At 35.4% G+C, this 12,947-nt stretch overlaps 4 protein-coding genes across 5 annotated transcripts; 2 read left to right on the top strand and 2 right to left on the bottom strand.

Moving 5' to 3' along the window:
* The first annotated feature begins 87 nt into the window (after window positions 1–87).
* Window positions 88–4,646, top strand: LOC9307990 (NADH-cytochrome b5 reductase-like protein). The gene is made up of 13 exons (XM_002871875.2): window positions 88–390; window positions 611–653; window positions 777–852; window positions 1,554–1,613; window positions 1,729–1,779; window positions 2,254–2,308; window positions 2,450–2,520; window positions 2,610–2,661; window positions 2,996–3,073; window positions 3,311–3,400; window positions 3,500–3,613; window positions 3,784–3,852; window positions 4,272–4,646. Exons 1-13 carry the CDS (start codon window positions 220–222, stop codon window positions 4,326–4,328), a joined length of 987 nt encoding a protein of 328 aa, XP_002871921.1. The 5' UTR covers window positions 88–219; the 3' UTR covers window positions 4,329–4,646.
* A 267-nt stretch (window positions 4,647–4,913) lies between these two features.
* LOC9307991 (mitochondrial pyruvate carrier 1) lies at window positions 4,914–6,616 on the bottom strand. The gene is made up of 5 exons (XM_021023158.1): window positions 6,496–6,616; window positions 5,823–5,927; window positions 5,678–5,732; window positions 5,464–5,599; window positions 4,914–5,203 (listed from the first exon to the last, which is right to left on the bottom strand). Exons 2-5 carry the CDS (start codon window positions 5,919–5,921, stop codon window positions 5,161–5,163), a joined length of 333 nt encoding a protein of 110 aa, XP_020878817.1. The 5' UTR covers window positions 5,922–5,927; window positions 6,496–6,616; the 3' UTR covers window positions 4,914–5,160.
* An 857-nt stretch (window positions 6,617–7,473) lies between these two features.
* On the top strand, window positions 7,474–8,720 carry LOC9310049 (uncharacterized protein At1g15400). The gene has a single exon (XM_021023330.1). It carries the CDS (start codon window positions 7,810–7,812, stop codon window positions 8,149–8,151), a length of 342 nt encoding a protein of 113 aa, XP_020878989.1. The 5' UTR covers window positions 7,474–7,809; the 3' UTR covers window positions 8,152–8,720.
* Window positions 8,721–9,277: 557 nt separating this feature from the next.
* Window positions 9,278–11,343, bottom strand: LOC9307992. Of its 2 annotated transcripts, none has more exons than XM_021023838.1 (2): window positions 10,702–11,328; window positions 9,278–9,585 (listed from the first exon to the last, which is right to left on the bottom strand). In XM_021023838.1, the coding sequence occupies exons 1-2, from the start codon at window positions 11,164–11,166 to the stop codon at window positions 9,427–9,429; spliced, it is 624 nt and encodes a 207-aa protein (XP_020879497.1). In that variant the 5' UTR covers window positions 11,167–11,328; the 3' UTR covers window positions 9,278–9,426. The 2 variants fall into 2 exon arrangements, with proteins under 2 accessions (XP_020879497.1, XP_020879498.1); XM_021023839.1 differs by lacking the exon at window positions 9,278–9,585 and adding an exon at window positions 9,670–9,980 and having other exon boundaries at window positions 10,702–11,343.
* Window positions 11,344–12,947: the final 1,604 nt, after the last annotated feature.

The raw sequence follows: 12,947 nt of genomic DNA on the forward strand, positions 1-12,947 counted from the left end.
TGTTTTTGTTTTCCTAATGTTTCTGTTGTAAAAAAAAAAAATTCAAACAAATTTATCTTTAAGAAGTACTAATATTTTCAAGTTAAAACAAATGAGAATTCCACTGTTCTTAAGTACACATCTCCATAGGGTAGCATTGACTCTCCTTCCCCAGATTCTAAAACCCCCTAGCTCGTCCTCCAAAATCATTTTGTTCTTTCTCCGAGATCTACAACCATCATGGCCACTTCCTTTTTCCGGCGACTCGCTAGGTCAGCTCCGATTACATTCCCTGTCGCATTTGGATCTCAAAGCAAATCTGGTTCTGGCGCTTTCCGATTCTCTACCGGTGCAATCGCGGCACTTTCCGGCGGGTTCTCCTATTACTACTTAACATCTGGAAACAATCTGGTGAACTTTTCTTCTGTATTCTCTCTAAATGAATTTTTTCTCTCTATGTAATAATCCATCATTTCGAATTCCGTTTATTTTATGCTTTGATACCTTTCTCTTGCATTTCGTCTAATGTGTGTGTGGTGTGTGCTTGTGGTATTTCACATTCAATCAGACGAGTTTCGACGAACAATACGAAACATATAGATTCATTTTTGTTTGTGCTTTATGATCTCAGGTTTATCTGGATCAAGCTAAGGAAGAGACAGGACCCAAAACCGGTGCGCATTCTCTAACTACGCCTTTTCCTTATTTTTGCTTTGGAAGCTCGGACACGTTTTTGCTACTAGCCTGCTCTATGATCATATTTGATGTTTATTCTTTTTTGTGCTGTGTGATTTCAGCTCTAAACCCTGATAAATGGCTCGAGTTCAAGCTTCAAGACACTGCTAGAGTTAGCCACAACACTCAGTTGTTCAGGTTTTCGCTTGACTTACTAATACTTTGACTGAAACACACACACACACATTGGCTTTGGACTCATGAACACTTTTCGAGTTTTCCATTATCTGATCACTAGGTATACCTTTGTGACTTTCATTTGAATATTGTAACTGGGGTGACAGAAGTGCTCTTAATTGTGTTAACGCGCCTTTAATGCACATAATGAATAATTTACAAATAAAATATATATATATATATGATCTGTCACAATAGCAAATAGTTATGTGACTAGAGAACTTGTATATGATTGTGATATGTGATTTGGTAGTGGATAACATTCTGGTGAATGCTTGTTTTTTTCTCAATCCTTTCTTGTGTAATTGCCAATACGTACTAAGTATTATGTATTTCCCTTACTGCATATGGGGTATGCATTATGAAACATCTGTATAATTGACTGTCATTTTGGTAAAAGTTCCAAGTGATCTAGTTTGTTTAACTCGCTAAGCTTAAATATCCATATCTTAGTAATGGGCATTCCTGCTATTGATATGGTTGGAGTCCGCAGTTTGAATGTCAAAAGTTGTTTCTTACTATCTCTGAAATCCTCTTAAGCTCATATAGATTTTTTTTTTTCCGCAATACTCCTGTGTTTAGGTCCATTTCTTGAACGATAGTTATATAGGTCATAATGATAGTCTTTGGGTTTCTTGTTTTGGCTTTGCCTTGAAATTCAGGTTCTCATTTGACCCCTCAGCTCAATTGGGTCTACATGTTGCTTCTTGTCTCCTGACAAGGTATGTTGTGGTCACACTCGTTCGACTTTACAGTAAAACAAATTTATTTTGGACGACTTGTGAGAATTTTCTCAACTGAAGTGGTAAATCTTACCTTTCCGTTTTGTATGTACAGGGCTCCTTTAGGCTATAATGCTGAAGGGAAAACGAAATATGTCATTAGACCGTAAGTTCAACTAAATACTTTTTACCAGCTTTGCGTTGTATTTCATGTCTGGACAACCATTGCTAGCCTATTTGTTGCATTTTTCTCTTTTGTTCTCTTAGCGTATCTGTAACTTTTGCATTTATAGTTTATGCATTGTGCCATTGTCTGCAACTTAAATCTGAAGGCTGATAGCTGTCATTAAGAAAATATATAGAAAGCTTGGAAATGATGCAGATTTTAAGCAGCCATATCTCTGAGAATAGGTTTCTTGATTCTAAATTTGAGCTGCTGAAGTTATCACTTTTGTGGTATCTGCCTTCTAAATATTAACTTTTTGGATTGCTCAGTATACAAACTTATCTTGCAAATAAATCTTCCAGATCATTAATTTTCTTTCTTTCTACGATAAAGCTCTATAATACTTGTACAAAATACTTATGTACGTGAGGCTTCTTTTGACCTTATTTATCTTATATTTGTGAATTATCTCAGTTACACTCCTATATCAGACCCAGAGGCTAAGGGCTATTTTGATTTACTGATTAAGGTATGAATGTCCTGTTAATATACATGTGCATCTCTCTACTTTTGCTGCTATTTTTTAGCAAAGAACTAGATGTGTTATGATTGCATTAATTTCCTCGACTTGTTTTGAATTTATTGTGATGTAGTTCATTGCTTTTTGCAGGTATATCCAGACGGAAAAATGAGTCAGCATTTTGCCAGCTTAAAACCGGGGGATGTGTTGGAAGTAAAAGGGTATAGTTTCTTGACTATTGTTAGTCTTTTACTACGGTTGGTGATAGCTCTTAATTTCATATGGTGTTTAACATTACCTTTCCTTGTAGACCCGTTGAAAAGTTCAAATATTCGCCGAATATGAAGAAACATATTGGCATGGTATACCCTTATTCCCTTGTTACAACCAACTTTACTGAAGGTTTCTTGCATACAATCTGTTTTGTTATATGGAAGTAGAACTTTGAAGATACGAACTGCACTAGAAGTGTTTTTTTTCTCCTCTCAGCGAATGGAATTATTTCGCCTGCTCCCTGCTCTCATTTGCTGACATGCAAGTCCTTATAAATTCAAATATTTCATGTGGTTGCATTTCTTCTTTCCTGTTTAGTAGCATGATTTTCTGACTTGTAGTTATTTTTTGTATTATGCTGACAAGTTACATTCTCACCTGTGATTTTTGTGTTGGCTATCCCTTTTTTTAAAATACTTGAAGATTGCCGGTGGAAGTGGGATTACTCCAATGCTTCAGGTGATTGATGCCATTGTGAAGAATCCCGAGGACAACACGCAGGTGACCAATTTGTTATTATCTTATTTTTTACCGGAAATGATCTTTTCCACCCAATATAGAAGTTATGTGATCTGTGCATACGAATTTCCGAAGTATTTCCTATTCTAGTGCTGGTTTGTTGACCAAGGATCTTGAAAGTGTTATCATCCTCTACAATTCATTTCAAAATCAGCTGAAGTTTTTCATAAAAAAAATAGTTTGTTAACATGGAACTTTACGATTTCTCTGTGTGCACAGATATCATTGCTTTATGCCAATGTTTCTCCAGATGATATACTTCTGAAGCAGAAGCTTGATGTTCTTCAGGCTAACCACCCAAATTTGAAGGTAGAGTTCCCTTGGATTTGTCAATTGATTAGTTTGCTAGCTGGTTACTATTAGCATACACACTTTTCTCAAAAAGATTTTGATGTTCATAATCTACAGATATTCTATACTGTTGACAATCCTACTAAAAACTGGAAAGGAGGAGTAGGTTACATTTCAAAGGATATGGCTCTGAAAGGCTTACCTCTTCCTACGGATGATACTCTTATCCTTGTAAGTTACCTTACCGTCTTTCGAACCATAATGGGACACTGTTCTGAGAGAATGACAACGAGGATGTAAAAAAAAGGCATTAAGGATTTGATGTACTGATGAACAAGTTATGGATTGAACCAAAACATACATGATTAATTAAAATGTGGTATGCTTCACCATTAATTCAGGTATGTGGTCCTCCTGGGATGATGGAGCATATATCTGGAGGCAAAGCTCCAGACTGGTCACAAGGAGAGGTTTGTTCCAATTCATCAACATCTTTTTTTTCTTGACAATCTAATAACCTATAACTAAAAATTATCTAACCTTTGTGCTGAAACTATCTATACCCATATCGGATATCTCTGATGCTATTGATTTAAATGCAATTAGCAACAAACACATAAACATTGTTGAACTGAAAGAGGGCTTATGGACCATTCGGAAATGCATTCAAGGAAAGGCTGTGAGTAGGCCCTTAATAGCATAGTCTTTGTTATAACTTAAAAGTGTAGTCTTTGTTATTACTTAAAGGACAAATTTGATGATTTGATGGTACACGAAGTTGAACAAGTCTTGCAATTAGTCGCTGTAATTAGTTGGAGAAAAGAACTCAATCAATGGCAAGATGCAGAGAAGTACATGTCTAATATCTCGTTGGATTGTTTTACTGCAGGTCAAGGGGATACTCAAGGAACTCGGATACACAGAGCAAATGGTGTTCAAATTCTGAGAGGACTATTTCTGATCTCAAGGAGGTTTCGTTTCATGTAATAAAGTGGCCCCAAGCAAACATTAATTGATGCAGAGTGAGCTTGACAGTCGAGCTACCAAGCTTTGAAAATAAACAAAGCAAAACAGATCAATTAGTCAGTTCTCTGCAGGTAATAGCGGGAACTTGATTTTGATGATAATTTCTATGCGAACAAGATATTGAATACGGTTCGAAAGATGAGAATTGTGCATTTGTATCCGTGTCTGTGTTTTGACTAATTTCTTGTGCGTGGAGAAAGATCCAGACTCAAGCAGCAGAATTTTTCACCTTGGATTAGACCTCTCTTGTTCAACTGTGCTCTGATTAACCTACAAATCAATCCATCTCTGTGTCTTATGGAAGAAAGTAGCGTATTTTACTAGCTAATATGCATTAGTTGTGTTTAAAGCAGGTGAAGCAATGGTAGCAATCCAATATAAACGTTGAAGATACTTTTTACTGTTGAAATTGTCAGATGATACTTAAAATGGAACATACAAAGTTACAAACCATAGACGACCACTGCAACATGGTTAAGTCAAGGACTTCAGGAGTTGGGGCATATTTATCATGTGTGAACCTCTTTGTAATGAACACGAAATGTGGACTGGCGACTGGTCCCAAATTTTATTACAAGCGGTTACTTATAAAAACAAAAGAGATAATGTTAGTGAACGATCCAACAAGTAAAGTAACCATAGCTTGGGGACACAATACAAACACGTTTCAAAAGAAAATCAAATGGATGGATTCAGTAATTCCCAAGAACAAATTCTGAAGTAGCTTCGAAGAAACCTTTCCTCATTTTGGTTTACTGAGATGGTTTCTCCTCTTCTTTCTTGGAGGATAAATACCTGTCATTAAACACATTTGTTGAATTTCCCGAGTGAGCAACGAAAACAGGTTAAAGTTAAGAAGCAATTGCATAAATTGTGTACATAGGATTCAGAAACCTGCTAGTTTTATTTTTTAAGCTTTTTAATTCAAAACAATGATCCTAAAAGCGAAGCGAACTTGTTTTCGAGTTTCCAAAGGCTAGTGATTCACGTTATGGTGCATTAGTTCACGTATATAATCTACACTCGGACATATGATTCTCTGAAATAGAACTTACCCCTGGGCTCTAGCCCAACGTGAGAGCTGATAGAGTTGTACAGTCTCGTTTGATGCATGGCACGCAAGTAGCAAATAGTTGCGTGGTTGCACCATCCAGGCAAATCTCATGAACAATGCAGAGTAAACGCACATCGCTGTACAAAGGAAATCAAAAGATGACGTGAGAGGCTAAGCTAATAATGTTGCACATCAGGGCGGTCTCTTATTCTTACCTGAGGACATGTTTCCAGAAATCATTTCAGGGGGCTTTTGCATATCCACCAAACCCTAAAAGTGAATCAATTTCAGAACTATAATGAATACATGGATCACCCAAAAAGATGAATTGAATCAAAGACATGGAAAGAGAAAACATACAGCAGCAACAAAACCCCAATTAGCGATAGGCCCCCAGAAATGAGTTGTTTTAGGGCCGACTGGACTGTTCAAGAATGCTTGGAACCTTGATGTAGCCATATCCGCCTGCAAATAAATTCACGGTATATGGATACAATTTCCACCTTCAGAAATCAAGAAATGTGAAAGCTAATCTACATTATCCAAGACATGCTAAATCCACCATCTGAAATTCAAAAAAAAAATATGTGAAACCTAAACAAGACTCATGATTTCAATAACTAGTTTTTTATGAATGTCAACTATCAAGTGTGATGAGTAAATTGGTCAATACAGATTCATCATCTTTAAGACTTTTTTTATGTCTTTAACTTCAAAACAGAGACCATGTAGATGCAAGAAAAGCATATACAGGATTTGATTGGAGAATCAAAATACATCAAATAATCTTATATCAAAAGCAAATTAAGAAACCCAGAGCCCTCGAATTTTACGGTTTCTCGACAAAAACCACTCCATAATTACCTACACATCACAATTCATTTCGATTCCCAATCTAAAAACTTTTTATGGCTATATGATGACAAATTTAGGTAAAAGTGTCTACGACATATAAACCGAACAATTAGGTTAAAACCAATCTTGTTGTTTGATTGCTCCTAAGACTATCATCTACTTTGAGATCGACACTAACCTGACCGATGCGAAACCCGATTGGTCTGAAAGGAAAATCGAAGAAGCTTTGCCCACAAATGAAACGAGTTGGTGAGGGAATATTATTAAGACAGGCAGAGAGAGCGTGGAAGAAGAACAACAACACACAAGTCAAAAGCTAAATGGGTTTGGGCTTCGTTTACTTTTTGTCAAATTAATTAAAGGAGATGTTCGGTTAGCCAAACCGGAGATATATAAACCTAAAGAAATGTTGTCACTCAATAGTTCTTCTACGACTACGGACCATTTCTAGTAAAGTAGTAATCAGCTTTAGAAATGAAAACAATCTGAGATGAACAAAATAAAGCAAATTTTGAGATGCAAAAACTTATCTTTAAGACGTGAAAAGTCAATATGCGAGAGAGTTGATGTCATTTTCATCCGTTTCGAACAATTTGTGTGAAAGACTACGTACCAACTCTTCAGTGTCCATACTAACGCTTTTAGTTCCGAAATTGAAAATTCTAACTTTTACTTCCTATGATAGGAACATCAACGCTTCATTCTTGATGCAAATCAAACCTTCACCTATATAAAAAAAAAACATTACACCAACCACGTCCATACTCCATTGTCATCTCAGTGGTGGAGAAAGGTTCTTTCGAGGTGAAAAAGTGGACACATGTGTTGCATACCATGCAGAAGCTTTACTCTTAGCTAGTGTGTGTGATACAATATCGGAAGGTTTCCTATCTAAAAACAACTAAAAACAACTTTTTCAATATTACTCGTTTTTTAAATGAACCAGAATATATCTATAAAAAAGTGCGATATTATCCATCAAGTATGGGTTCTCTTTAAATTGTTGCCGCTAGAACGTATAATTAAGATTTATTTTGAGAATATCGAAGCCACCGGAAAACATTTAGGTACGGATGGGATCGATGAAAATGTCCAAGTTTGGAGCACTCGGATATATATATATGTAGCTGGCCGGAGATGATAGACACTTTTTTTTCTTTTCTCAAGAGGTGATTTTTGATAATCACTCAACTGACGAATCAAAATCTCTTCAGACATTAGGGTATCAAACAGTAAATTTGGGTATCCTAGCTAATTTTGGTAAACAATGATCTCATTACTAAAATTTGTTAATTTAACAAATGTGAAACAATAATAAGAAAATAATTATGAAAAGAAAACGTCCAACTTAACAATTCAAACCAAAATAAAAAGAAAACTTCCAAAAAGGAAAAAAGGTAATAGAAAGAAGAAAAAAACCATAATTATTCTTGTTTTCCGTTTTCTTCCTCCACAAAATTCACATTCCATTGAAAGAGAGAAGAAGAGAAATATGGCGTTACAGAGATCAACGGCGTCTTTTAGGAGACAAGGATCGTCAGGACTCATCTGGAACGACAGGTTCTTGAGCGGAGAAATTCGCAATGACGAAAGACAAGAAGACCGGTGCAACGATCATCGTGACGGATCAATGGCGGCTACGGCGGCGACAGTGAAACGTAGCGCATCAGACGGAGGATGTGGCCATGGTGGAATATTGGGGGAGATATCTCCAGCGTTGGATCCACCTTCTCCTAAAATATCTTCCGTTGGTTGTGGCTTTTGTTCTCTGTTTTCGTCTGATAGGAGAAGAAGAAGCAGAGGAAGGAGAAGATCAAGCGGTGGAAGTACATAATTATCTTAAAGGGTAATTAATTAACGTAATTGCAACGTTGAGATCATATGTAGGATTTGATTATGTTCTTCTCTCTTATGTGAAAAATTTCGAAACCTTGATGGATAAAGCTAAGGATGGCTTTTGGTTTCAAGAGAAGGCTTATTATAGATTGATCCTTACAAAAATGTGTTTGTTTGTGTGTTCTCATCGATTTATCAATCAAGTAAGTAGTCTTCTGCAAATCTGTTTTGGAATTAGTCATGGTGCTAAAGCCGGAGACCAAAATAGTTTGAATGGTATTTCTTTATGTACACAGAGGTAAACTTACGTATCATGTTTAAAAAAACTTGCCTGGAGAAAATATCTGGTACAAAAACTGGTAAATTCTGATGTTTCTGAATTTCTAGCCTTCTTGTTTTCTTGAATTCACAAAACAAAAATTTAGAAAGAGGAAAACTTGACAAGAACTTCTCTTTGTAAACCCGCACGTGGTAGTAAGGTGATATTGGTTCTAAGACCAAGGATATAAACTCGCTACATCCCCGGTTTCGATGCCAACATGTGTTAACATTGTGCATGGTGGACTACTTTGGATACTTAGGTTTTGGCCCGAATATGCTCACTCTTGAAGTTAGTTGTGCGATGAAGATCATATTCCCGATGCTACGTTTTTTTAAAAAAACCTCTTTTGTTGCCCCAAAAACTTCGCTTCTATTACTCGTTAATGTATGAGAGGTCCTCTTGGGAATGAAACTTTGGTGCTATATAAGACTCAACAGGACCTCTCATCTATGGAGGGGTAGTGGTCCAAATCAAGTACAAAGGCTTGTTTATGCTACATTAAGCTCCTTCTAGGATTTTTCCCCCAATCGCTAGTGGTGTCCTTATCAGCTACTTCAGGCGGAAATGAATGATTGACCAACATTCCCCCTACTACTAGTTTTCCACAAAATCTCTCGAAGTTGAGACTCTATATTATGCTCACATTCGAATCTTTAATAAAAACAACTTAGTTGTTGATGATAACCGATTGTAATTCGAGGAACAATATAATTACTTCAATCTTTAAGGAAATAGATCTTCCGAGATGAAGTTTTTGTAGGCCATTTATTAAGATATAATCCAAAAAAACTCGACCCACATAGGGTAAGAATAATTGTTCATTCCAACTTATAAATTATATATGAAGAAAACATAGTAATTTTGAATTTACAGTATGCCTTTTGATTACGATTGGTATAAGTTTGTTACAACCTAAAAGCAATATATATGTAATAGATAAAGGAAACAAAATCAATGGGGAGAAGCAGGACGAACTTTGGTTTTGAAGAGGAGAATGTAGAGTTTGTCCATTGAGAAATAAATAAAACAACCTGTCGAATGTGTCACAAACGACCCGAAACTTGATCCCACTATGCAATGCCATGCTGGTCCATACCCTTTGTCAAATTCCTGCATAATGTTTCATATCTCACTTACATTAAAAACATATGAACAGTTTTTTTTCTTGAAAATTTGATTCTTTTTACAAGAAAATGGTTAAATTTCAACGATATCATCAAAATGTCAGACTTCTTTTACAAAATGTCTACAAAATAATTTCCAAAAGATCTTGTAGTCAATAATCCTTAACGTGAAGATCGAGAGAGAGAGACAAAAGAGGGATCCAAAAAAATAAGTGCAAAAAAGGGATAAGGGTGGAAGAGGACCACATGGCTCTGTTGGGTCATTGCCCTTTTCAACATTAGCTGGACCATTTCCCCATCACTCTGTTTTATTTATTTAATTCTAGTAATCACTCTTCCATCCATTTTTTTTGAGATCCAAAACTTATATAATTCAATATTCTGCAGCCCATATAACACCGGTCATTTGTTTGATATTGACATCAAATATCATGAAAAAAAGCAATTGGTTTAGACTTAGGAGAGATGATGTGTCATTTTCCTATCATACTTTGTAGTCATGTGAATTCTTTTAATGACTTAGCGACAATTAGTAATTTAGATGTTTTAGGAATTGGAAATGAGTTTCTGCCTAGTTGTTCGTTTATATGTGGCTTGAACGAAAAAAACAATATAAGCTATCTTTGTCTCATCAATTTGTATGCCCATTCCAACTATTAATCGTATGCAATAATTTTAAAGGACAAACAAACTTTAGAGACGTTCTAAAACTGTAAAATGTTGAGCCTAAAACACAAAACAAACACTCATTATGATTGGTTAAATCGGATAAATCATAGACCGAACTCCAATCTAGTCAGAAAGTGCTTAGTGTCAAACATGAAAACAAAAAAAAAGATGTAATTTCAACAACTAGACTATAATGATTGGTTAAATGCAAATTTTGTTTTACAAATTTTTTAAAAGATATCATATAAAATAACAAAAATCATATTTTAGAGACATTGTTATAGTTTTGGTATTATCAATTTTTCCTTTTGTCTTTTTCTTCATGAAAATCAGCCTCTAGTGATATATAAAATATTCATGCATATGTAAATATATGATTTAAATAGGAGAAAAGGACAAAAAAAGAAGCAAAAAGGAAGAAAAAAAGGGTTACCTTCTTGAGATTGAAAGCCATGTGCTTCGAACTAAACTTCTCCAAACTATCTAAAGTCATTCTCGCACACCTAAACGCATGTGCCTGCATAAACCCCGGCATGTCCGCAGCTAGTATCCTCACCGTCAACATCTCCGCCGCTGCCTCTATCCTCGCCGTCGTATCCCTCTCCACGTGAGACACCGATTTCCTCCCCTCCTCCGCCGCACCACCGCCTTTCTTTCTTTCATTATTTCTACTACAAGTAGTCTCTAACTCGAAGATGTCTCTCATCACATGGTTTTGTGTTTTATTTGATTGGACGATTGGTTTTTCTTCTACTTCTTCTTGACATATTGATGGCGTGATCGGGATTTTTGGTTTGGATTTAGGGTTTATAAGTGAGTGTTTCGACGAAGTGATGGAGAATTTGTAGAAGTTCATGAGACTTTTCTTCTTCGACTTTTTGGGTCTCTCTTCATTCATTTTTGTTATTTTTTGCGTAAAAATATTTGTGGAAACTCTTTAGTGGCTCATATGCGTTATTTATACCGAAGAGTCATAGACAGAAATGAGTCCTCTCTATTATTATTCTCTCGAGTTTGCAATTGAATATATAGGACAATGTAAATTTATACATCAATATAATAACTAATAATTTAATAATCAAATCGAGTGCATCCTATGCGTACCATTTATAATATTTTCTTATGAGATTTTTTTTGTTTTATTTTAATTTGGTCTGCAAAAGGATAATAATTGAAATCGGAACTAGATAGGAGTGTACACAATATTAACTAATCTAGCGTCACATGTGCATACTATGCCTAGCCGCGTCTAAAAAGGTTCATGATGGTTACTATAGTTTTGGACAATGTTCGTTTTTATTGAATTGTTATGGTAAAACACAAATTTCAACCAACGTTGTGTTGGTCCAGTAATAAATCTCTCAGGTGGAGGTACTGGATTCGACACCCGTTGGGAGAGATCTATTCTCAGTTGAATTTAATCTGGTGTGGATCCCGCCTCTGATAGATGTAGGACATTCGGGCTTGAACTTCCAGATATTAAAAAAAAAAAAAACACAAACTTCAAACATGAAAATAGACCAATAATCCTAGATCAGAATCAGTGGGGGCAGTACCTCTCAATTGGAGCTAGTTAAAGTGGCAATGTCGCGCTGATTTCCGGCGAGTAAAATCGACACAGAAGATTGAGAGGATCAGGATTATAGGCTAGAGGTAATTAGTATCTCTTTGTGTTGTTGATTAGCTTTATTAGATTAGAATAACGTCGACACTAATAACAAACCATTGCAGGTCGTAGTCAAATTTTTCATATAAATTAACTCGGCCGTACCAACACCAAGACAATAATAAGAGCGGAGACAAATCAAATAATGTGGTTTAAAAAGTGAATAGGGTGATTTATAGAATCAAACCATGTGGCTTGTTCTATCTAAGTCAAGTGAAATTAGCCTCTTATTTCTTGTCAATAAGTGTAATCAACATATATTGGGGATATTTGTTTAATAAGTTAATTGTTTTGTTGACAACAACACTTTCAAAGACTGTTTTCCGGGTCCCCAAATCCGATATTTTATAGTCGTTAACCTTATCGATTTATGCTCAGCAAATCAGGACCCGGTCATATATGGTCTGGACCCTCTTGGCTCTTTTACTTCCAACCAAGTTTAGTAGGGGTCTTACACAATTTGTTTTTAATCAAGAATTTTATGAGCATTTGTTTGGTTTATATATAGTGGGGTTTTAAAAATCTATAGCAATTATGGTAGTACATCAAAACATAATTGAATTCAATATAAAATTATGTATTAGCCACATACATAACTTTTTGTGGTCAAGGGGTAAATCCGTAGTGAAATCGAATTTAATTACATATAGCCACTATGTATTCGTGACAATGGGTTACGAAGTACTCCTTCTGTTTTATAATAAGTGTCGTTTAAAGTTTTTGCACAAATATTAAAAAAATAATTAAATTTTCAGTTTTACCCATTATCTATATATTTTATTATTTTTTCATTGGTCAGTACATTAAATTAGTAGGGACAAAACTAGAAATTTTACCAAACATCTGCATTGAAAACATAAAACGACACTTAATATGAAACGGAGGGAGTAGTTACCATAAATGACAACTAAATTTTACAAACCAATTGACAATTGGTTGGTCATGTTTATGTGAGTATTTATATAGCAAACACATGGCTACAAATATTTAGTGGTTAATTGCTACTACCTTAG

Source organism: Arabidopsis lyrata, assembly GCF_000004255.2.
Source record: "Arabidopsis lyrata subsp. lyrata unplaced genomic scaffold ARALYscaffold_6, whole genome shotgun sequence".
Taxonomy (NCBI): domain Eukaryota; kingdom Viridiplantae; phylum Streptophyta; class Magnoliopsida; order Brassicales; family Brassicaceae; genus Arabidopsis; species Arabidopsis lyrata.